The 24743-nt window shown below is 37.2% G+C and overlaps 2 protein-coding genes across 3 annotated transcripts in view; one reads left to right on the top strand and one right to left on the bottom strand.

Moving 5' to 3' along the window:
* LOC306774371 (dolichyl-diphosphooligosaccharide--protein glycosyltransferase subunit TUSC3) overlaps nucleotides 1-13816 on the bottom strand; it is a 66960-nt gene extending 53144 nt beyond the window's left edge. The window contains exon 1 of the mRNA XM_079264393.1: nucleotides 13710-13816. Coding sequence (XP_079120519.1) covers nucleotides 13710-13814 — 105 coding nt within the window. The 5' untranslated portion in view covers nucleotides 13815-13816. The remainder of the gene's footprint in view (nucleotides 1-13709) is intronic.
* A 7961-nt stretch (nucleotides 13817-21777) lies between these two features.
* LOC306774672 (zeta-sarcoglycan-like) overlaps nucleotides 21778-24743 on the top strand; it is a gene marked incomplete at both ends in the record, with an annotated part of 384198 nt that continues 381232 nt past the window's right edge. For both annotated transcript variants that reach the window (XM_079264816.1, XM_079264815.1), the window contains one exon: nucleotides 21778-21816. In XM_079264816.1, the coding sequence (XP_079120942.1) occupies nucleotides 21778-21816 (39 nt within the window). The remainder of the gene's footprint in view (nucleotides 21817-24743) is intronic.

Genomic DNA, 24743 nt, shown 5'->3' with positions numbered 1-24743 from the left:
AACAATCTCCAAAAATATCCAGACTTTCTTATGACTTCACACGTTATGGTGGGTTTCTCTAAAAAATAAATTTACTGCAGCTAGCTTTCATTAATACTGCTATGACTAATAAGTTCTACTGCAGAATTACCAAAACAACTTTTATGAAAAAAAAATAAATAAATAAATAAATAAAAACATGAAATTTATGGAAGTACAGGCATTTTTTTTAAAAATATCTTTTTGGCATGATCTATCATTCTTCCTCTTACCTTGGATTTTCTGTGTTACAGATTTTATTTCTACCTATTTCTATTTTGGTTTTCTTTTTTCTTTCTTTTTGTTCAAGAAATGTAGGTGAAGGAAATTAGATATGCAAAACAAACATATTTTACTCACATATTCTTGTAGAATTCCAACTGATATTAACAAGTCAATAAGTCCATGTAAAATGTGCCAATAAAGGAAAAGCTAAGACTTAAAAGACACACACAATCTTTTATTGCCTCTAAAATTGAATAATAGGTTAAGAACACAAATATTATTAACTTTCACAACTATCTTAGACCTGCTTTTGTCAGGATTTATGTTCTTCAGTGAAGCCACTAAATAAAATGTTTAAAACCTTTTCATTTAATTTCTTTAAGCCAGCGAGCTACAGCTGTTCTTTCAGCCAACTGTAAAGCCGCAGTGACAGTTTTGGGTAAAAAGATCATTCTCTGAGCTCAGGTGGGGTTAATTGGCTGATCAATAACATGAACAGCTGGGAAGGGGGGTAACCACCAGTTGCTTAGTTGATACAAGTGCGGCAACAATCATTAGATCATTAGATATGATCTATTAATCACAGCATAGTGAGCGTTCTCTTACTCTGCTAGTTATTTTTCAGTGTGGTCAGCTTTGTAAAACCTTTACTTCAGTTGTGTTCAGTTTCAAGCCATAAATCCAATAATTGTACTAATTTCTGCTCCTATATGATACTAATATTCACCAAGTTTTACATTAAATTACATTAATTGCAGGCAATGGTTGTAACCCCCGCCCCTCCAACCCTCTTGTTTTCTAACTTCACTAATTGTTACAAAAATTATATTTAAAGATAAATAACACAGTAAAGACAGATGACTTGCAAAAGAGAAGTGTAAATGTAGAAAAAAATGGAACGATGAATTGAACGGACCAAGTCTGACACTTCATGGCATTTAGCATTTATCCTGACTACAGCTTTATGCTAAACAGCTTCAGTTCATCACATTTTATTAAAGTATTATTCTGTGTGCCAGCAAGTATGTGTGTGTGCGTGTGTGTATGAGTGTGCTTATTTACTTATTTTAGGGTCATAAATAACCTAAAAGTTAGAGGTTCAGGCTTTGACAGACCTGCACTTCCTAATAAATCTCAAAGCGAGAAAAATAAGCACTTTTTCTGTCTTTTTCCTCTCAGCAGTCTCACATTTAGATAAATTCATTTACACTGACGATCACTGAAGTCAGTCCCTTTCTACCCAACCCCCCTCTCCCTAACCACACCCACCACCAAATCTCCATCCAGCTGCATGTATTATACTGCTCCAAAGTCATGCAGGTATGACTGAAAAAACGATAAGCAGTAGAAGTGCCAGAGGGTTGTATGGTGATTTCTTGACATTCCTTAGACAAATAAATGTTTTCTAAGGCTAGGTTAACATAATTCAATAATTCATGACCAGTTTAGATTATTTCTAAGCAAGAGTAAGTTTATTGCTTGTGGGTCAAATAAGGCAAAGCAGAAGTTAAAAACTGATATTTTCTTCAGTCCGTTTATCTCTCCACTTCTCGTAACTATGGCGATCTCTCTTACATGCAAAACAGCCGCAAACGGTATTTTGAGCTCTCTAGCAGAGAAAAGGAAAATGATTTAATGATAAGAAAATCGGACAATGCTCAGAAGCAAATCTTATCAAATTTTACCATACAACGCAATGATCTAACAACCTAGTGTGACGTGTGTGCATGCATGTGAGTGCACATGCGCTTGTATATATCTGAATGCATTGCTAAGCAAGTGCATTGGTAGCCTTTGAACTATTATTGTGACACTGGTCTGTCTGTGAGGATAAGAGAGTGACACCTTATCAGCCACAAGCGAGACACACATTTTAAAACACAGACCCACACTCAATCTCTCTCACACACAAACACAATGTAATGATATACTCCTCATATTGGCTACACAACCACAGCTGCCACAATCAAGGCTGGAGAAGCGCACAGAGGGAAGGGAGTAGGGGCATAGATGCAGAGAAGGTGAATGCTGAGGGATAAAAAGAATGAAAATGGAATGAGAAGAGAGTTGACAGAGAAGACAAAGATGATAAGAGTATAGGAAAAGGAAAGAAGACTCCAATACAACATTCCCATATGAAGTAGAAACTAGAGAAGAAATGCTGGGATGGATGATTATATTAGAGATAGAAAAGCTATTAAGAGTGACAAAATCTGATATCCACAATGTCTTCCAGTTGCCACTACTTTCACTGAATTCCTGATTTTACTGAAGACGCGTGTTCTATTTTCTAATGGAGGTGTGTCAGTCCCTGACAGGTCAAACACAACCGTTTGTCGAAATCATACCTACAGTCAATTACAGAGCCTTCAGAAAAATGTCCCTTTAATCCCCAAGCCTATGATGGCGCCAACTACTTCATCACCCATCATGTCCAGCTCCCATCCAGCCCCATTAAAAATAAAAAAAATAACTGTAATAACCAAACCCATAGCAGCCCAACCGATTTATAGGTCGGTTGATTAAATCGGCCAATTATAGCCCTTTGTAATATTATTGTCATCATCGGCTGGAGTTTTACAGATTAAACACTGATTAATTCTTGCTTTCTCATAAAACTGTAAATACTGTTAATTGTGAGTTGTATAGAATTATATCTGTTTAGTTTTGTCCAGTAGATGAAGGTCTGACTACAATCAATCATTACCGCTGTCTTCTCAGTAATTTATAGGAGTAAAGCTACAGTCAGACAGCATTACAGAGGTGGGTGGAGCGGAGTGTGCTGACAGGTAAATTCATAACAACGTTGTGAAATTAAGTCTCCAGTTTGAGTTTAACTTGCTTTGCCATGTGTAATGACATACAAGTGCCTTTCATTGACGTTGCATTGCTAAAGCTGTGATAACCTGGCTTAAGTTTCTCCCTGTCTGTAGCACGTATGCCACGCAATCTGTGTGTTTGATGTAGTTCGTGGGTTTGATCTCACGAAAAGAGACTTTTACACAGTCTTTTAGCAATAACATCACTGCTGATATGCCAATCTAGCATTGTGTTAACTGACAACTTAAAGGTCAGTAAGTAACTGCATAAATAACATAAGTGGATAAAAATATTTGAGAGTACAGAATGACTGTTCATCACTCTGCCAGCTGTGTTTTGAGACGCATTTTCAGAGAAGTGAAGTTAACGCAGAGATGAGGGTGTTTAGTTAACATTAGTGTCTGCCTATTTGCGACTATTACATATTTAAAGTATAACTATCAAAGATGACATGTTTTTTACATCTGAGAAAGGCGTCTCTGGTTTTCCTTTCGGTTCATAAGAGTTTTCACCTCACTGCAAATAAAATAAGGTAAAGTAAATGTAAATAAGTAAATAAAGTAAATGTAATTTAACATTAAAGGACATCAGAGAGGTTCATAATGTTTTTCTAGTAACTTCAATAAAAAATAAATAAATAAAAAAATAAATTATATATATATATATATATATATATATATATATATATATATATATATATATATATATATATATATATATATATATATATATTTATTATATGCCGCATACACCTACGAGGATGGAGCATGAAAAGCATTTGTTCTCCCACCTTTGGTAGAAAAGCCATATAATGTCAAAAATCATAATTAAAACAGTTTTGGGACCTTTTGCTTCACTTTATGGTTGGGTTGTGATAAAACAAAAATCATACTCATAATAATCATTACTAAAAAGTAGCATCTAGTTAGATGTTAATTAAATTAATTAGTTAATTAAAAAGGGTTTTTATTATTTAAGTCACTTTTGCATTGTCTGGTTCATGGACAGGATCAGCCACAAAATGCCATTGTGAACAGGCACTGCAGCATTTAGCCCCTCTCTCTCTCAACAGCAACTACTATATGGACCTATTGTTTACATTGGCAATGCACTTTTAGCTTGGCAGCAGCAAAAAGTAACATGTGCTCAAGTTCTCGTAGAAAGTCAGAAAAGTAAGATCACTGTTTGGGCTTTGAAGTAGGGTTGAGCAGTTAATCAAAACTGAATTTCATCTGTTCTCTGTTCTCAAATATTGTGAAGAAAATGACACTTTTGTTAACAAGTACACCAAGTATTTGTTAAAATTTCTTTTTGAGAAGAAACCCCAACGGTCTAGATGACTACAATTGCATGAAGCAATAGAACTTTGAAATAAATTAATTAATTACATTTATTCCAAAGTGTTCATGTCTTTTCTGATATTTAGTACTATTTTTCAATGAATGGGTGGTGATGTAATTTTCTCTCTGAGTATTATCAAAATTAGTAACGAGTATCTAGCACCATCTTTAGTATCTGTATTGTGTTTGACAGTTGGTATTGTGACAACTAGGGGTGTAAGAGTACGGTAAAAATCACTGTACTGTATGTACCTTGGTTTTAAGGTTACCATTCGGTACTTCCTCGGTACAGTATGGAAACAAATGCAAAACATAACTGCTTTACTTTAATGTAAAAAGTATACCATTTAATGCCATGTTGGATGAAAAAAAACTTCTTACAGTATGTAAAATATGCCATATATAAAGATACCCCCTTCTATTCAAATGGACAGTATCTGCACACAGACAAGGTTGGGGGGTTGTTTCAAGAAAAAAATATAGTTCACTCAAACTTGTAAAAAATATTAATTTAATCCACAGTTCAACGTTTCTTTAAAAAGTAAAACTTCAAATACATGTATGCTATAAAAGACAAAGTAACTAATCTTTCCAAGTTGATTTCAGGGCCAAGCAGTTTATCCAGAATGAGTTGCAGCAAGAGCGCTGTCACTCTCATATGAAGGGGATGGGTCTATACCGGTACGCTCCTTTCGCCTAATCACCTCACTTTGTCCTTTTGTACACTTCACTGCAAAGTCGAAGTGTACCCAAAGATGTTAACAACAGAAGAGGATCTTTGGGCTCTGGTTTTGCCTTTAATCCGCTGCTAGCCATAACGCCCCCAAGCCAGAGGCTGGGCTGTGCTCAGTGTTCTTATTTAAAGAGAAAACATGTGCAGGGCAGTTGCGATTCCTTGTGGAAACTCGGTACGCCTCTGTTCCATACTGAACATTAAAATCGATTAATTGCCCAGCCCCAAGCCAAAACACTTTTAGCATCAATGTGACTGCATCAGTGCAACTTTGCTCCATGAGGTTATAAGTATATGATGCTAACCAAAGCTAAATAGCAAACAGATAATGCACACATGATAAGCAACACATTAAGATTAATAGAGAGCGACGCAAATTTTACTGAAAAGTTGGTGAAATACTGCCTCATAAGCTGAATAAGAATAAGCGGAAAAAAAACAGAAAAAAAAAAATCAAAAGGTGCTTACATCTGTGATTAATGACATTGGAAAATCATTGTTTAGAAAACCAAGAAAATGCCCTGAACCTTCTCAGATTTTACAAGGCTCACCGAGAAATTAGGTACAGAAATGCCAGGCAAATTACAACAGTTAGGAGGCAAGGACGAGAAAAGAGGTGAGGAATAACTTCGTGTCGCCACATAATTATCAAAATGTCACAGGGCGACAAAAACAGAGTGAAACTGGCATACAGTTCTTGGAGGTGGGGGCATAAAAGGATATGGAAACCTTTTTGCCACTCATAAAATCTCCTACAGAAGTGATCGGTAGGGGAGGAGAAAAGGTGGAGGAAAAGGCGGAAAAACAGAGAAGGAAAATGACATGGGAACACAGGCCATCAGTCACTGAGAAAGCAGGGCTGACGTGAGTGCATCAATAATTCAGATAACTACGGTTAATGAGCGAGATCAAAACAAATCACCCCTGAATTTACTGGGAGGACTGTGAAACACTTCACTGTGCAAAGTATTGCTTTTTTAGTCACAATTGGCGTTTAACTGGTGTATGGAAAAGAAGTGATTGGGCACAATATTCATCTCTCTTTACTTATGAAAAACACACACAAATATATATACACACGCACACACAGCATCACCAAAGACTCAGCTGTAGCATATATGCATGCATAAGATAACAGAGAAGGGTGGAAAACTAGAGGAAAGAAAACATTCCAGCAATGGTATTTTGACAAAAGCAAAGAACAACAAATATTGTAATGTAGAAAAGAAAATGAGAGCTAATGAAGCAGTAAACGGTAAGAGTGGAAACAGTCGGAGCACAGCACATAAAGCAAGAAGGCAGAGCAATAGCATTATGCTAAAATCAAACTCAATATGATGCCTGGAATTAGACAGATAATTCTGACACACTTGCATGCATGCCCCATAATTAACTTTGGTCATAGTAACTTTAAACACTGACACATAAACAGCTATCGAAATTCCCTTCACAACATGAAATCAGGCAATTTAATGAGTGTTTTCTAAACAGGATATTAAAGCTTGCCTTTTCTAAAAAGCAATATGACACACTTAACCCAATTCATTTTGTGCAGATGTTTGCCAAATATCAAAATGTAACAAGATGCAATGATTTGCTGAAATGAAAAAAAAAAACAAAAATCTTACTAGGAATAAAGCAAAAACCATAACCATTTCAAAACAATGTTTTTTCCTATTATTTTACTATACCTATCTTCTTTCCTTTTCATTGAGCTCTGCATACAATACATACAATTTGACATGTAAACATTGTATGTGTTTACATTTCAAAACTAAATGTGCAGAGTTTTTTGGAGAAAGCCGTTTTTCTCCATGCCTGTGGCTACTGTAAAATACACAAGCAGAAAGACTCACAGTAGAACAGAAAATCACTGGGCTATGGTTTATGCTCCAATGAACTGGTCAGTTAGAAACCCAAGAGTCAAAACTGCTTACAGTGTTAAGCTTCATAGGCTCCAGTCAGGAAGTGGCTTTGGTTATGCCCTGTAGGGTCTGCTACGGTATTTTATTGGCCTCTGTGGGCAGAAATAGCAGGCTTTTATTATTCGGATCCACTTATTACACTGGTCCCTTGGTGGTACCAAGCACACCACTTTGCAATCTCCATCTCTCTAGATATACAACTCTCTGGATATTACTCTTCCTGCTTCACACTAACACTCTAGGACTTTTTGCTCTTCTTACTTCCCCAGACTCCACATGCCTAGGTACAGGAAGTGCTTACACAGGCTTTTCTTTGTGCTGTGGTCAGCCTTAAGACAGAAACACAACATCACCTATAATATCCAGAAGAGTTGAGGTGATGAACGAGGGTGTATTGAAGGGATATAAATATTTTTTCTTTCTATATTTTTTTCTCTGCCTGAGGGCAGACAGCAGCATTTAAAAACCCAAGATTCTAGTGCAGCTAAGCTAGTTTATTCTTCTTACCTTCATTCCTGCTTTATGGGTGAAAAACTTTCTAGTGAATTTCTCCATGTCCAACTTTTTATATTTGCTTTTTCCACTCACTGACTACTTCTTTGTTTTAAAGAGAAGGAGGTTAAACAAGCCAACCATGTATAGCGTCAAGGTCACAAACTGTAGTGTGCAGTTTGGTGGTCATTTTAAATACAATGATTAACAGAGAAATGTGCAAGGAAATATAGTAGCAAACCACAGGATGCTTATCTAACACACATCTTAATCTTTCAATTTTAAATAATATCCTGGAAGTAAAGCATTTTGTATGTTATTCATCTCTACAGTCAAAGTCCAAACTGGTGGGTACCAGACAAAAAGAGCAGTGAGTAAAATGAATACAAAGTGCTGCATCACCATTTTGTCCATTTCCAGCAAAATAAGATCTTCCTCTGTCTCCTCCACCTCCTCCATCATGGCCCCAGGCAGGCAACCGCAAGAGCACATTTCTCACATTATAACCCTACAATATCTCTACTGGGGCTCAGTGAAAGTATGTCTGTGTGTGTGCTTGTGTCCTGTCCATTATTTCGTACACAGGCCCACTCAGGTCTCACAGGCAGCACGGACTAAATTTGAATGCCTGAAGGGAACAAGAAATCAAGCCAATTGTTGAACAGGCTGGTGTTCACATTTCAGAGAAATGGATAAATAAGAACTGGCTCTATGTGAAATTATCTTATGCCAGTCATTAAGTCATAACTCACTGTCCCTGATCTGGTAAGTTTGAAAGAAAATGGAAAGTAGGATTATTAACTATTCTGAGCTATTATGACTTCATCAAGATCAGAATCCAACCATACCAAGAAAGCTTGTACTAATATTTTAATGCAGGCATCAATGGATGGAGAAAACATCACTGGATTGGACAAAAAGTCCTTGTGTTACTATTAGTTTCATCTGTTTCTCTAACTGTGATTTAATTATTCTAAAACAAGTGACCAACAGATGTGCAGCCTCTGTCCGACAGATTTAACATGAACTCATTTGCATATAAATTGCACAACCAAACAGCTACAGCTATGACTATACATCAGCAGGTATTGTCAACAAAAGCTTCTGCCACACAATCCGTGCGTTTACATGGGAGTTTTAATTCCTCTTTAATTCCGAATAAAGGTTAATTCTGCTTTATACCAATGAAAAATGAGCATGTGAACACTTAATTCCTCATGCAAATTTCTATTCGGAATTAAACTTAATTCCGATGTAAACTGGTTCCTTCGGATTTTAATTCCGATCTATTTAATGCCTCTGTCATGTAAACCTTAATTCTAAGTTAATTCTGGTCATTATGCGCATGCTCGTTACCTTGTTCTGTCCCAATGACACGCGTTGTTTTGCCTCCCGTGTTTGGTGGTCTATCTTTCTTCTCCTTCTCAGTTGCTAAAAAAAGTGAAGTAGTATGCTCGTGTGGAGCTGGTACCTCAAATTTATAATAAAAATAGCGGCGAAACAGGTACTTATTATGTAGTTTTTACAAGGTACGACTAAAAAGACGAGAAGCAGGGAATGAACTTTGTTTATTTCTAGAATACTTCTTACGTCACATGCACCCTTTGTCCACACTGCAAAAACTTAGCCTTAAAAAACAAGAAAAAATATACAAAAATAAGGTAAATATTGCTTAAAATAAGATGAATTATCTGCCAACAGAACAAGAAATTTTCGCTTGTCAAGACTTCCCAAAACAAGTACAAATACTCTTAAAACAAGAGGAATTCTCTCGCATAGAAAGTAAGAATTATAATACCTTTAAAAAAATAAGCATATGTGTACTCAATTTAAGATTTTTAATCTTACTTAGATTTCAGTTTTTGCAGTGCAATCAGAACCCTTCACAACCCGCCGCTCTAAAGATGAATTAACTGAGGACGTGTTTCATGTAAACGTTCATTCAGAATTATTATTTTCAGGTAAACTTGTCAGAGAATACGTGGATTCCGAATTATTTAATTCCAAATGAAAAAAACATCATGTAGCCGTACCCAGTGTTCCTTGCACTTTTAGCTCATAAAGAACCTGTAAATCACAGGTTTGGTCTGACAATCTGACCCCTACCTTCATCTGGCTTTGTTGCTGTCTGTAATTTTTCTTATAGTTTTAAAGTTGTTTTTTTTCTTGGTTTACATTTGGATCAATAACATTTTCCTGTATTTCTACAAAATTCTAAACTATATTGTACACTAGACATGTAGTGCGCGCGCGCACACACACACACACACACACACACACACACACACACACACACATATATATATATATACATATATGTATATTACATGTATATATATATATATATATATTATATATAAATATATATATATATATATATATATATATATTATATATTTATATATATATATATATATATATATATATATATATATATATATATATATATATATATATATATATATATATATATATGTAATTCCAATTTTAAATGATTAATGACACATTTAATTAATTAATTTTTTTTTTTCATGCTTTAATAAATGAATGACATTTAATTAATCAATTAAATAATTATTTAATTAAAACATTGTGGCACTTTTACTCCTCCATATTAGACTTTTAAATTTAGCTTTTTTCTTAATGTAGCTTGCTCAAACCAGTTTTCCACAGTCCCCCTACCTTTGAGCAGGGTGTTAATACTTATATGGATGGAAACTGGGCAAATATGTCATTCTCAATTATTAATACATTTGCTCACAATCATGTGCTTTTCATCAGTGGTTAATCTGTCTATTTGCTCATCCTTTATTCATTCCCTCAGTCTGCTTTTTGTTCATCCTTCTGTTGACGTTTAGTTGTTTTCTCATTAAAATACCCATTTACTTATCTATTTTTCCACTTATCCATTCTTTTACTCACTTAACAATTTTTTTTTTATGCATTTGAAAAGTCAGACCCTAAGAAAGTTGTTGATGGAACAATATGGTATCCCTTTATCTACGTCAGGCAGTTCATAACAATTCAACCTGGCCACTCTGCACAAGCTCTCTAGTTCCTTCTGCAGTCTTCTAATCATATGTGGCAAAACCACAATGGGAAGCAAGCATCTGATTTGTAAAACTAATGCAAAGCATTACTTGCTTCTTGCTTATCATGTAATATGTAACAGACTTAAGTGCTCTTTCTTTTCAAAAACATTCATACATGCACACTCAGGGGCAATTTGGGGTTTCAGTGTCTTGCCCAAGAACAATTTGGGATGTAGTCAGTGGAAGCCTGACTATGCTTATCAAAACTGCCATAATTTTGGCCAATTTACATCTGATAAATTCAACAACTGACCAAATATGTCATACCTCATTTTAATAAGCAAACTGCAATGAACCAGCTAAAATGTTCTTATATTTGCACACAAATAGGGTCATGTTTACATGAATTGTTACTTGTAGATATTGTACTTTATATATTATATTTTTTAGAAGCTTTGTTTTTTTTTTTCCCAGGCTCAGCCAGTAACGACCAACAGCATATCAACAATGTATTAAAAGTAACAATAATATTACTATTATTGGCTCGATTTTTTTATATCATTGGCAAGTTATGATGTCACTGGCTTTAAAATATTAAAAATGGCCAAGCTTACAACCTTAGTCACACGTAATATGTTATTGGTCATTATTACAATATTGGTTGCGACATCACTACTACCTCGTGACACACAATAAAGAAAATTTAGGCCAGTACAATATCCAATATTGTCATTATGGCTAATAAGATATACTGATAGCAATATAATAATAAATTAATATAACTTCTTTAAAGGCCAAGGCTTTCCATTGGGGGAGGGGCTATAATGGTAGGGAAAACATTGAAATGAGTATTCTCTTTATTTAAATGAGCAGCCTTTGCCTCAATTTAACACAAGTTCATATCAACCTTTTGTTCATGTTAAAATGGGTATATTGCTACTGGTGGTTCTGGGTGTAATTTTCATTTGACAAAAGAACTAATGATGAAAGAAACAATCAGAACATTGAAAAGCAAGTTTATTGGTTGTCAAGTAAATGACAGCCTTCTTGCAAATTAACTCCCTCTCAATGTTGATTTGGTGTCAAGTGCATCTCAACAACTTCTTCCTGTCTAATTCACACATACTGACACACTCCCTGCCCATGTTGCATAAAATTGATGATGCCTGTTGAAAAGATAATGCAGGGAAAATTATTTCAAAGCTGCCCATTCATCATCTCCAACTTGATTTGTCTCCAAAAGTGGTGAAAAACTCTGGGTGTTGTTTTGCAAGCAAAGTGTCGATTCCCACTTTCCCTCTTATTCACTCTCTTCTCTACTTATCTGAATATCTGTCCCAGTACTGTTGACTTATCAAATCACTTAAGAGTGATTCCAAATGCTGGTGACTCCACTTGCCCTGCCATCAAATATGATCACAATTTCAGTTCCTGAATGTTGACAATGGTCGTTTGCAAGAGGTATTCAGCTTCCAGATGCAGGGATATCAGACTTTTGATGGATCCAAATGCATGTTTTTTAAAAGAAGGCTGCATAAAGAAACTAGAAATGTTGGGGAATACAGACCTCAACTACCAAGCAGCTTCTTCCCACCCATATTGTGTTTTATACACTATGTTCTACACCTACATCCATTATATATGTATATACTATTAGATTCCTTGATTAAATGAGAATTAATCCACAATGTTTTAGCTGTACTGGCATTTGTTGCATCTTAATATCTTATTTGTGATCTTGCAGTGATGAAAATCCCAAAGATCTCCTACTTGTTCCTATCCTAGATCTTAATATTCAGAATTTTACCAGGATCCAAAGTTATTGCTGATAATTACTAAAACATGTTGGGAACTTCTCCAGTATTTTGGCCACACACTAATGTGCACACACTTATCCTGAAAATGGGTCCAACTCACAATGATAAAGAATCTCAAAAAAAAAAAAAAGAAAAAGAAAATCTAGGATCCACGAGGTAATCCAGGTCACTCGGAGAATGTAATGGAATATAAATTAGACCAAGATCCCATTTTCTAAAAAACAACAACAAAAAAGAAAAAAAGAAAAAAAAAACAAACATAAAATTCTGTCTAGTTAATCCAGCTAATAAACAGACACACCAACAGATTAAAAGCGCTGGCATAAACATAATCCTCTAATTCTTTTGTGGAGATAATCACGATTACCAAAACATCACAGGTTCCAACTGCACGTGGATTGTAAGAGTTATGAATATGTTTAGACATAGGTAACTGCAAGCAATCCTAACAAAGAGGCGTGTGTTTTTTGTTAAAACGGAGAACTATGCCAGATTATAACTATAACATTATCAGTCACTTGATCTGATTTTATACAAAGCCGATAAACAGATCGGTTAGCAAAGCAATAAGGTCATATTAATGCCGTGACAAACACACGAAGGAAATAAGAAATAATTTCCATCTCACTTCCCTTTCCAAAGAAACCGACCAATCGCTTAACCAAAACAAACAAACAAAAAACTACATGGCATTTATGCAGCAGCAGCGCCATACGGGTGCCCCAGTGCAAAACATTGACCTAAACCCAAGAAGGATTTAGTTTTTAATTGTGGCTAACATGAGACTCGTCTCAAACAGACCCGTCCTGAAGTTTAAGCTCCGGATAAGGAAAGCAAACCACTTCCTGCACTCATGATTTCCAAAATAAAGCACATTTAACAGAGCTAAGCTACATTGGAGGCACAAATCAAACAGTAAAGATACTGGACTACGATGTAAACATAGAACATAGTTTACAATGAAATGTGGTTGCCAAATTGTTTTTAATATATGTGTTTAATTCTCCACACTACGGCTTAACATTGTCTGCGTTAGCTTGCAATGTCTGTTGATAATACTCTGCTTTTGGCGAAAAGCTTATTGACCTTATCAAGTCTACATTATCTGCAAAACGCACATACAATGTGGATATCATTGGTAGCATACAAGGGTGATTCTTTCTAAATGAGGAATTAACGAGATATTCTATCTGGCATAGTAACAATTGCTAGCTTAATAAATACCGGAAGATTTAATCTGCAGACTCCTTTCACAGACAATATGGCGATATAAGATGAGATCCAAAGTTCTACAATTGAAACTATACCTCCTTTTTCTTTTGTCCTCCTCCGGGTGGCAGACATAGCACCAAAAGAAAGAAAACAGATATGACTTGCAGGTTGACAATAAATTTAGCCGAAACAGACGCCATGACGGAAGGATGCTTCTGTAGCGAGACACGTCTCTGCAAAGCGATTGGATACTTAATCCACCAATAAGCGTTCAGCATTGGACTGCGGAAACTTATGGGTTTTGTAGTTTTGTTGGGTTTTTTTTTCCGCAGGCTGCTTATTTCTCCAGATAAGCTTCTGTTTAGCATTAGTAAGTCGTTGTAAAAAGGCCATTTCATTGTAAAACACTAAATTAAGACGTGAGAGGCTATGTAACACTCTGATGTTTACTATTATATATTTCCCAGCAGAGTCTAGCTGCTTATATAGTAGGGTTCATACTTGTACCCTGTTTTATGTCGTCCTGTAGTTTGCATCCGGGGTCAGTGAGCAAAGAAAAGGGCATAAAAACAACCTATGTGCAAAATGATTGTCATAAATTCAAAAGATATTTGATACTCTCCTCAATTGTTGAGCATCCTATTCTAAGACACAACACAACACAATTAGCCACAACACAAAAACAATAAGCCACAACACATTAAGCCACAACGGAAGTTACGCTGCTTTTTATTATTTTTTCTTGGGACCACCGCAAAGGAATTTAGATCACCTGAAGTGAGTTCTAACATCACGAGAAATGAGCAGTTTTCAGTCCTTACAGATGAAAAGCGAGAGATCTTTTGAAAAAGTTTGAGAAGTAAATAAAACACTGATGGTAAAAAAAAAAAAGAAAAAGAAAAAAAAACATAGATAAAAATGAATAAAACAATTTCTGTGGAAAAGAAACTGATATAAAAAATCCTTGATGAAGTTATCTTTCTGAGTAATCAGAAGGGGGAGATACATCTCCATGTATGCTGATGAAATGACGCACAAACACTTTGTGACTGAACTAATGAAGCACATTAGTCTCCCAGTAAGTTTCTCATGTGAAAATTTGAAACATCCTAGAGCTGGGATGAATGTATGGCTTTCTTTTGTTACAGCAGTAGAGATACTATATCTAGGCAGATCCAGCATGTCAGCCATTAAACACAACACTGCAAGTAATTAAAACCCGTCCCCGAACAAATTTCCCTTAAAATATAGAAAGCATTTAATTAATTAATTAATTAATTAACAATCATATTGTATTTCAAACACTTTTTTAATTTTATAGCCAATTGATGTACTTTGAGGTACAGTAACTCAATATCCTTGTTAAATTACATCAATTTTGCAGAGAGAGAAATTTACCTTGTGTGTGTTTTGTGTATGCACGTGTGTGTATTCCCTGTTTATTCAAGTGATCTATTGACACCAGAGATTAGCTGGCATTTTCAGGTGGTAAACAGTTTTGAAAGTACACTAATTTGCCCATCTATCTTTAATCAAATGTGGCATTGTCTCAGATTCTTGTTTAATCAAGGCAGCATATATCAAAAGCACACTTGAGGACCCCATGATGCTGGCCAAAAGCTTTCATAGATACATCTGTAGTGAAATAAATGGGTTCTTTTTTCCCAAAAAACTAAATTAAATGCACTATTAAATTAAAGACAAAAAATTACCCATTTGTTTTTCAGTGATTGAGATAAGGATCTCTGTTTTTCTTATTCAGCATCAGTTTTTAAACTTTGTCTAATTTACTTTTTTTTTACGCACACCCCCATAAACACAAACACAGACATGTACACCTTACTGATTTAATGAAACCCTTGTTAGAATATTTAAGGCAATGCACCATGAAACAATCAGTATTGTTGCAGTGCTGTTGACTGCAGCTCATTCATTCTATATCAGCTCAATCATGGAAACATTCCCAGACTCTGTGGGCTTTGTTGTAAAATGATTCCTATGGACTTTCATTGCTTTTAAAACTGTCATTGTGTACCACCGAAGTTTCTCCAGTTTTTTATGATTATATACGCTGTACTGCAGAATGCATCTAGTATTTTGCTCAGATCAAGTTCTTCTGGATGTTTTATTTCAGCAATAATCCCAGTTTGCATTGTATAGTATTGTGGATGAGTATTTGTGCAAACTTTGAGGTATCACTGATGCAGCCATGGTCAAGAATTGGCCTTTATGAATGCTAAAAAAATGTCCAAACAAACACCTTATGTGAAGATTCAAACAGTAAACTGTGCAAATGTACAAATGTACAAGAGAAACATCAAAAGAAACATCAAAAGAAGACCAAAGTAGTCAAATATCAACAGTTTGTAAAAGATCTATAAAGAATATCAAAGATGAGGGTGTTGCTAGGCTAATGGTGTTTTGCAACTCATCTGGTGCCCTGGGTGCAGAAAAACAGTAAGCTGCTGTCAAACTCTGTGCAACATGGCAGGGAAAATAATGTAACCCTCTCATGAGCTTTTGCTTTCTATTCAGCGAGTAAAGCAAACAGCTGCGCCTTGCATTGGAGAGAAAGAATAAAGCTATTTTCTGATTGGAACCCAGAGGACAGTTTTAAAATGGAACTAGCTCAACGATAAGAAATATGGAGAAGCATGTTAAAAGTCTGATGCTGCCACTGCACAGAGGTGTCATGCATCTTTATGGTGGGGCAGGTAAACATCTACTCTGCATACGTGGATGAGTCTGGTACAGTTGCTATTGAGAAGTTAGAAAAGATATACAGAGCATTGTGTGTGTGTGAACACTGTGCTTATATAGGAGGCTTTAAAGGTGGAAATCAATAGTTTAGTGCTTAACTCTATCACCAGTAAGGGATTCAGAAAAACCTTCTGGTGACTGGAGGCAGAGAGAAAGAAGCAGTAGGAAAGTGGATGATGTCATTTCCAGCAAGCTCACTACCCAGTGCCCATATCTGAGGTCAGACACTCCCTTATTAAAAATAACAAGCTATAAGAAACATGATTAATTGCCTGACAGCGTAAAGTTTATAGAAAAGAAAGAATGGAAGCAGTGGGGAGGTAGTGGTGCCTGAGTGACAGAGGAGCTGGAAACAGGAAAAGAGTGCAGTAGCAGAGTACTGAGGGAGTGCCACGCAAACAGAATTGGTGGCAGCGGGGACGGGTGGAGGGGGAACATCTTGGAATACAGTGGGCTTGGAGGCAAATCGACTGAAGAAGGATGCAGGGAAGGGAGAAAGCAGCATGCATCAAGAGAGGGAAGAGAGAAAAGACTCAGACAAACAGAGGAGGAGGAGCAGAGAAGGAGAGGCATTCATTAAAAGGATGTTCGTTATCTGTGACCGACTCACTCAACAAATGCTCCTGTGTTTAGTGTGCTAGTCAACTGTCCTATGGCTTTATGTGTGTGTGTGTGTGTATGAGCATTTATGTGTGCCTGACTGAGGGAGAGAATGACAGTTTGTATGTGATCACTTGAGTGTGCTCAACAAATACCCAAGCTGTGCAGAAGCATTGGGTTCACTCTCAGAGGCAAAACCTTTAAACTGACCATAAATCTGTTGCGCTTCAAACCTTTTGAACATTATATTGATGTGAATTCCACGGGCTTGTAATGGTTTTTGATATGCTGATGATATTTAAAAGCACAGATTGACAATGTCTTACACCAAGTTACTATAGCAGAAATGCAGAATGCAAATATTCTGATAATGTGGATTTCTTGCTGTATGATTGTGATTCACTATGATTGCTGGGATTGGCTCCAGTTTCCTGGGACCCTTAACTGGACTAAAGTGGTAAATAAAATGACTAACTGACTGACTAGTGTAAAACACAACCTTATGAGCTAAATGAGGAAAATTCTACTTTTAGCTGAATAGTGCAAGGAGAAGATATCAAATAATTGTTTTGGTTTTTTACATGGAAATAATCTGCTTATATCACAAGAATCTAAACCGGCGCTACAGGGATTTTGCTCTATCGTAACTCAAATTAAACCGCTTGTCAAAAACTTGCCAAACACGTTGAGGCTTTATTTTTTCTCCAATTTTTTTTCAACTGGATGCATCAAACAGACAAAAGAAAATGCTTTGAACTTAAAAAAAAAAAAAGGTTCAGACAAACCTCCAACACTGGAGACAACAGGATCCTCAGCACAACTCTAAAACACGGTGTTCCAGTGTTTTAGAGTTCTGGTGTGTGATAGCATCAGTCAGTGAGTGGACCGATGGCTGTTTAACGTTATGTACCTTATCTGACCAGAGATGTTCAATTCAACCGAATAAGCAAACAATTGTTTCTGCCTTATTTTTAAGTGCTTAAAAAGCATAATTTTTGGCCTAAAACAGAGGTTCAAGGATAAAATGCTTGTCATGGACAAACAGTTTTTGTGGACTGCATTTTGACCAGGGCTCATAAATTAGGTCCATATCATCTTATACCGGAGTACAATTTGGATTCAAAGGTCAGTAAGTGTTGATTGAATCTACAGTAATGATTTTAGCCTGGAATATATATAAATCAGTTTAATCTCTATGTATGCTCACAACAGGGATTTTGTTCTGTCGTAAATTAAATTATACCACTTGTCAAAAACTTGCCAAACATGTCAAGGTTTTATTTTTCTCCAATTTTTTTTTCAAGTGGAGGCATCAAACAGACAAAAGAAAATGCTTCTAACTTATTAAAAAAAAAAAATAAAAAAATAAAAAAACAACAACAAAAAAACAAACAAACAAACATGGAACTTAAACTACCCCCCCCCCCCCCCCCCCCCACCACCCCACCCCTGCATAGATGTCAAAACTGAGATATTTATAAATGGTTTTAAAAGTTCACCTTGCTTCTATTCTCATCAGTAAAGTTATGTCATTACAAATAAAAAAAAAAAGTAGCTGAGACTGTGTTTTAGATTTGTGCTGAGGAGCCTGTTAGCCTGGAAAATAAATAAATCAGGGCAATCTCAAGAATATTTGCTTTCCAGTGCTTTATAACAAGTACAGGTGCTTGGAAGGGAAATAAGTGATATACATATTTCAGTGAGACATATCTCAAATCTGCATGGAACTGGAGAAAGGTGCGGGACTCCAGGATTTGATGTGTATTTGTGTAGTTCTTCTCTTTGCATATCATAATTTCAACTTTCATAATGACAAAGACGGGTTTACCTTGGAGTTTAAAATGAGGAAGATCAGAATGAAGCCATGATTTGGAGTGGAGGAAACTGCTGAAGAAGAAGTCAGGTATGACGAATCCAGAATCGTGTTTCTGTTGTCAGGTACGGGGCATTCAAAATCCCAATGAGCCAAAGAGGCTGGTGATTCATGCAAGGCAAGGCAGGTTGTTTTGTATAGTGCAGTAGTTCAATAACAGAGTGACTCAAAGTGCTTTACAGTGATATGAACACATCAGGAAATAAGAAGCATAATTTTTATGCAAAAGTGTTCAGCCCCAAACTTTGTACTTAATAATAGCACTTTGGCTCACCTACAGGGATTTTTGCCCATTCTTCAAAGACAAAATGTTCGAGCTCTTTAGCCCGGCGGTTGTGGTATCATGCCACATTTAAACTTTTTAAATTCAAAGTCATTCTTTAAATTGAGGGTGAACCTTTGTGCTAGTCTCAAATACAGAGACGGAAACCAGAAGGCTCAGTTTTATTTTGGTCCAAAGAGGGTTAAGGGAAGAAGTTGTGCGTCTGGGCTGCGTGTGTGTGCAGATGGGTGACATTATTTTTTATGTTGTAAAGCACTTGCAATGCAATGCACATGTACAAAAAGTGTGATATGAATAAAGTTTGATTTAAAATCTCCAGAAGATTGAAAATGTTTTGAAAGGGCTTTTCCTGGTCAAAAACTCTATGTTTTATTAGAAAGATCAATATGTTCTTTTCTCAGTGTTTTGTAGAGTCATCCTCATTGCCTTTTGGTTAACCTTTTTTTTTTAAAAAACCTTTAAACCTCTCTTTCTTTCTTTTCTGGCTGCCCTTCCATAAACCCTAAAGTGTTTGCTCAATGTCCTATGAACTTACATCAGTCTCTACTTTATTTAACTGTTTATTTTGTTGGAAAACTGAAAATGTTTAGATATACTATCAGTTGCTTCTTTCCTTTCCCTTTTCTAAAAAATTTTCCACTTGTGAAAATTTGAAAATTTCCTTACAACTTCTCCAAAATTGATAGTTTATTATTTATGTTTCTTTCCTTCGTATTATTTTAACAAACTTTTGAATGCATCACACCACCAAACCGTCAAACCGTATGTACAGTATACAACCACGCCTGCTGATGATGGGCTTGTCTACATGTGATTTATACATTTCGATGCAGACTAAATGATGTGATCACTTTCCCCTTAGAAAATAACAACATGCTGGATCGAGTCTCTAAACTTTCAAAACAGCCTCTTTTGTCTGGTTATTCCAGCAGGTTCTAATTCTAAGCATATTTGTATCATTGCAGGTGAAGGCAAATATTACAGGTTATATTGACATTAGAAAATTACTTATGAGATTTAATATCATTTAATTTATTTTCCATTGCTGATTCTTTCTAATTTACTTTCCATCACCTGTTGTTCTTCTTCTTTTCTTCTCCTCCTTTTCTCTCTTAAGTTTACTAGCTCTACTTATTCATTCTAAACTCTTTATGTACCATCATCACCTTTATCATATCACATCATATCATATCATATCATATCATATCATATCATATATATCTATCGTGTGTGTGTGTGTGTGTGTGTGTTTATACACTTCCTCCTTCTCCTTTCTCTTTTAATCACCTCACCTCTTCACACACATTATTCAAAAGGTGTTAGACATCCTGAAAAGCCCTGGTGGTCGGCAGGCGGCGACACCTTATTATGCAGGAGAAGGATTAGGACAATTTGCACCATGACAAAGATGAAAGGATAAAAGAAAAGTTCTGTTGGCTTAGAAATGTGATGAATCTGCTCCTCTGTTGCTGTTCCTACATATCGGAGTGTGATCACAGTTGGAAATTCGTGGAGGCACACTTTACAGTCTGTATTTATAAAAACAATGTGTTTCTTTCTCTCTCTCTCTCTCTCTCTCTCTTTCTTTCTCTCTCATGCGCGCGCACAGACGTGCACACGTGCAGTAAAGCATCCCTGGACTTTCTGCAACAGCCGTCTCTCAACAGCTCCTGTATTTAAATCTCTTTCTCTCTCTCTTCAGTTGCAAAGCAGCATTGTCGATTCATCCACTTGATTAGAGCGCACGCCCCCCCCCCCCCCCCCCCCCCCCCCCCCGCTCTCTCTCTCTCTCTCTCTCTAACACACACACACACACACACACACACAGTCTACACGAACACACTGGCACGTCAGTCAGTGAAATTATATACAGCAACCATCCTTCCTTCTCTCCATCCGTCTCAACTCCAGCAGCTCTCCGTCTCTTCAGCTTTTCTCCCAGCAGATCTCTCTCTCTCTCTCTCTCCTTCTATCTCTCCTTTTCTTTCGGGGGAACTGATATCTCTGGCGGTTTGCCGCATGGAAGTCGCCCAGGCTCGCTTGAATATCATCTCTCTGATCCGGACGTACCCCCCCCCCCCCCCCCAGTTGCCATTCCGCTGCCAGAGCAGACACAACATCACACTCAGATTTGCCGGGGATTCAACTGGATACGACTGCATCTATCCGCTGACCGACTGTAAAAGAGAGTCTCACTCCCGGGTTCATTCCACCAGAGGGGGGACTATTCCTCACTCAGATGTAACAACACTAAACACCTACCGGATTGTCAAGTGCGCAAAAGCCGCAGCTTGAAACATTACGCACGGCTAATTGTGCTCCATTTATTTATTTTTTCCCCCTTCTTCTCTCTCTTTTCTGGACAGACCAGTACACGGAGGTGGTGGTGCTTGTTGGGGGGGCTTCCATGGTGTGGAGTCCTGATTTTACCAAAGACCCACCGGGAGGCTTGAAACCGAGAAAATCTGTCGCCCTACTGGAATATTAATAACCTAATCCTCCCAGCAACCCGGGGGATGCTGCAGCGGAGTTCGGGACTCTAGAGAGATCCCCCAACTTTTTTTGGGGGGGGTTTCGTCTCTAATCTAATTTACCTTTCATTGCCTGGCGGGACTTCTGTTTGATTTGCAGCTATTTACTATCAATCATGGACCGGTCCACATCTTTGGATATAGAAGCGCTCAAGGTAAGACGCTCCCAGGCACGATGCGCGCACTTCCTCCAGCCTCCCGCTGGATGGGTGGATGGATGGGTGGCATGTTGGCTGGCTGGAGATGATGAGTGACTGATGTCTCGGGTGGCTGGTTGGATTAATCCGTTAGTCAGTGACTGGTGGAAGGTGAAGGGGAGAGCTGGTAGGCTGGCTGGTTAATGACGGGTGGCTGGATGGGTGACCAGATGCAGGAAGGGAGACTCGGTCCTTAACGTCATGGTCAGCTTTTTTTTTTTTTTTTTTGTTTTTTTTTTTTGCTTGTTTTACTTATACACATTGGATTACCTTTTGACATGTAGAAAAAACGGGATGTGTAGTGTAGGTATGGTAAATGACCCTCTCCGTTGCTGTCAGAGAGACTTGTTGTGGGACATGAGATAAACGGGACCGTTTTTTGCCTGACGGTGCGGCATTCACTGAAATCAGGGCTTTCACAGAGGAGACACAGAAGGAGAGAAAACATGACGATGTTTTCTGTTATCTATGACCTGACTCTGGAGTTCTTCAGGGGTATTCTTGGTAAAAGATCCAGGACTATTATCAGTTTAAAAGTGAAATAAAAAAAAAAAATGCCAGCAGAAAAATGAAGTAGTTTACCTTGGCTGCTCTTTTGTGTATTAGTGTGCAGGGTATGTGTGTGTGTGAGTCTGCTTTCTAAGATGAGTGTAGCCATGTGCCAGGTGGGGGATCTGGGTTGCTGAACTGCTCCCGTTTTACTGTTGTTTGCACTTATTAAAATATTCCAAAAATGTTCATATTGTGACAATTAATCCAACTTCCCGAAGCAAATCTGCAGCCCAGTAACTGCTTAACTGGAGTCAGAATCACATGCTTTGCTTCTGGCCTATTTAAGTGAAACCCTTATCAATAAGTTAGATATATAGGAAAGGTCACCGTGCATCATGTGTACTGCAAGACTAATGTCATGGAGAGTTTTCAAAAAAAAGTGAAGGAGTACGGCAGGTGGAAATGTCTATTTACTATGTGCTGCTCTTAACAAGTGATTGAATAAATCAGCAAATCGATGAGATTCCCCAGAGGTTTGACATTTCAGCTTACATTTTTATGTGATCAAATTTCTGGGAAGGGGACCTTGATGCTGTGCTGATGCAGAGCCCCAAATTGACTTTGACTCCACTGACTGCAGATTTAAAAGATGGAAATTGACATTTTGATTTAAAAATGACTGAAACTGTTAGCCAGTGAATCTGACCTGCAGAGCCGCAAGAGTGCCGAAGATGTTTCCTCCCAGACAGACAACAAAACATCGATATGAAGTGTGTAGAAATTGTTTATTTCAAAGAACACGTTGGTGCTCTTTATCAGGAAATGTGACTACATGGAAAGGACAAAGTAGTACTATACAGAGACAATAATTTGACTTTTTTTGGGTTCAAGTCTTTAATAAGTTTAAAGTAGAACCTTTACAACGTGTGCAAATTTACACATGTTTACAAGAAAGTGTGTGTTATGTGTTGGTGCAACAATTAAAAGAAAAAAACAGCCCCTTTTCAAAAAGTATGGAGATTTTTTGTAGATTCCTAAATTTTAGTGTAATGTGACTTTTTGTGGGATGTGTTTAGATTTATTTATTTGACTTTAGAACATCAGCTGCACAGATTAGATTTTAAAAAGCAACTTGCACCAGAAAACGGAGCTATGATGTCCAGTGCAAAGACAGCAACCATTCCCTTCACTGAAGGTTACCTGAAAAATCACCCCCCCCCCCCAAAGAAAATGTCAAAAAACAACTCCTACATGAATCTTATAAATCTCAGTCAGCACAAAGTAATCATAAAGAAAAAGGAAGTCCTTTGCCGTCCTAAGCAAGAAACTCACCCCAAGACGAGCAGCTTCTCATGCAGAGTTCGCACCAAAGGAAATGAAGACGGCGTCATTCCAGACCTCAGCACCCGAAACTATGCATGCACAGACAATCATCTGCTAATTATCTGCAATTATCTGTAGCCTATGAATTTATTACTCATGCTTGATGATAAACAGTAGCTTTGATGTTATTGGTTCACTGGGAATTAGTAGGAAAACATTGAATTATTTTAAAAATAACTGTGAGGTTTTAGTTGTTTCCAGTTCATTTGTTAATGCTGCTTATTTTATGTTGGCTGCCATTTTTCCCTCAGAGATTTCCCTCTGAGATGTTCTAACAAACTACAGGGTTATATCCATCCACCCACCCATCCAACCATCCACCCATCCATCCACCCAACCATCCATGCATCCATTGTTGTATGGTTTTGTATGAAGCCATTCAAACCTCTGCTTGTTACAGAAAGCAGAACTGCGACAAGGTGGGAGAGACATCGTGCTCTTCCAGCTGCAACATGTTGAGATGGGAAAATTCTTGGCTTAAAAACATAAAATATAAATGCCTTTAAATATTTATTTATGTGTATTTCACAACTAGCGTGCTGCCCTCCACCCACCCCAGATGAAAGCACTTGATGGTTTTCAATCAAATCTCAACCTTGATGTTATTACTGCGTTGCTCCGGCCATTAAGTTCACCACATTTCCTTTCTGTTCGGGGAGTATTCATCTCTCTGTTGGCTGCTCTCTGAAAAGCAGGTGTCATATCCTTGAAAGCACCAACAATCCCCAAGGTTTGAGTGCATCGGTAGTGGGTACTCTAAAGTACACATGCAAACACACACACTGTGTCCTCTAGTGTTCTTTATTTGCAGTGGGGGTTAGAAGTGTGCCAGTGTTTCAGTGTCTGTATGTATATGTGTGTGTGTAAACATGTTTATCCATACCAGTGAAAACCAATAATTCATAGCCCACTGCTCAAAAACAGTCCTGTCCAATATAGCAAGCTTTTTTATGTGTGTGTGTGTATGTGTGTGTGTGTGTGTGTGTGTGTGTGTGTGTGTGTGTGTGTGT

Source organism: Telmatherina bonti (genome assembly GCF_933228915.1).
Source record: "Telmatherina bonti genome assembly, chromosome: 3".
In the NCBI taxonomy this organism is placed as follows: Eukaryota; Metazoa; Chordata; class Actinopteri; order Atheriniformes; family Telmatherinidae; genus Telmatherina; species Telmatherina bonti.
The sequence above is the reverse complement of the archived record's forward strand: the minus strand, read 5'-3'. Positions and strand labels throughout refer to the sequence as shown.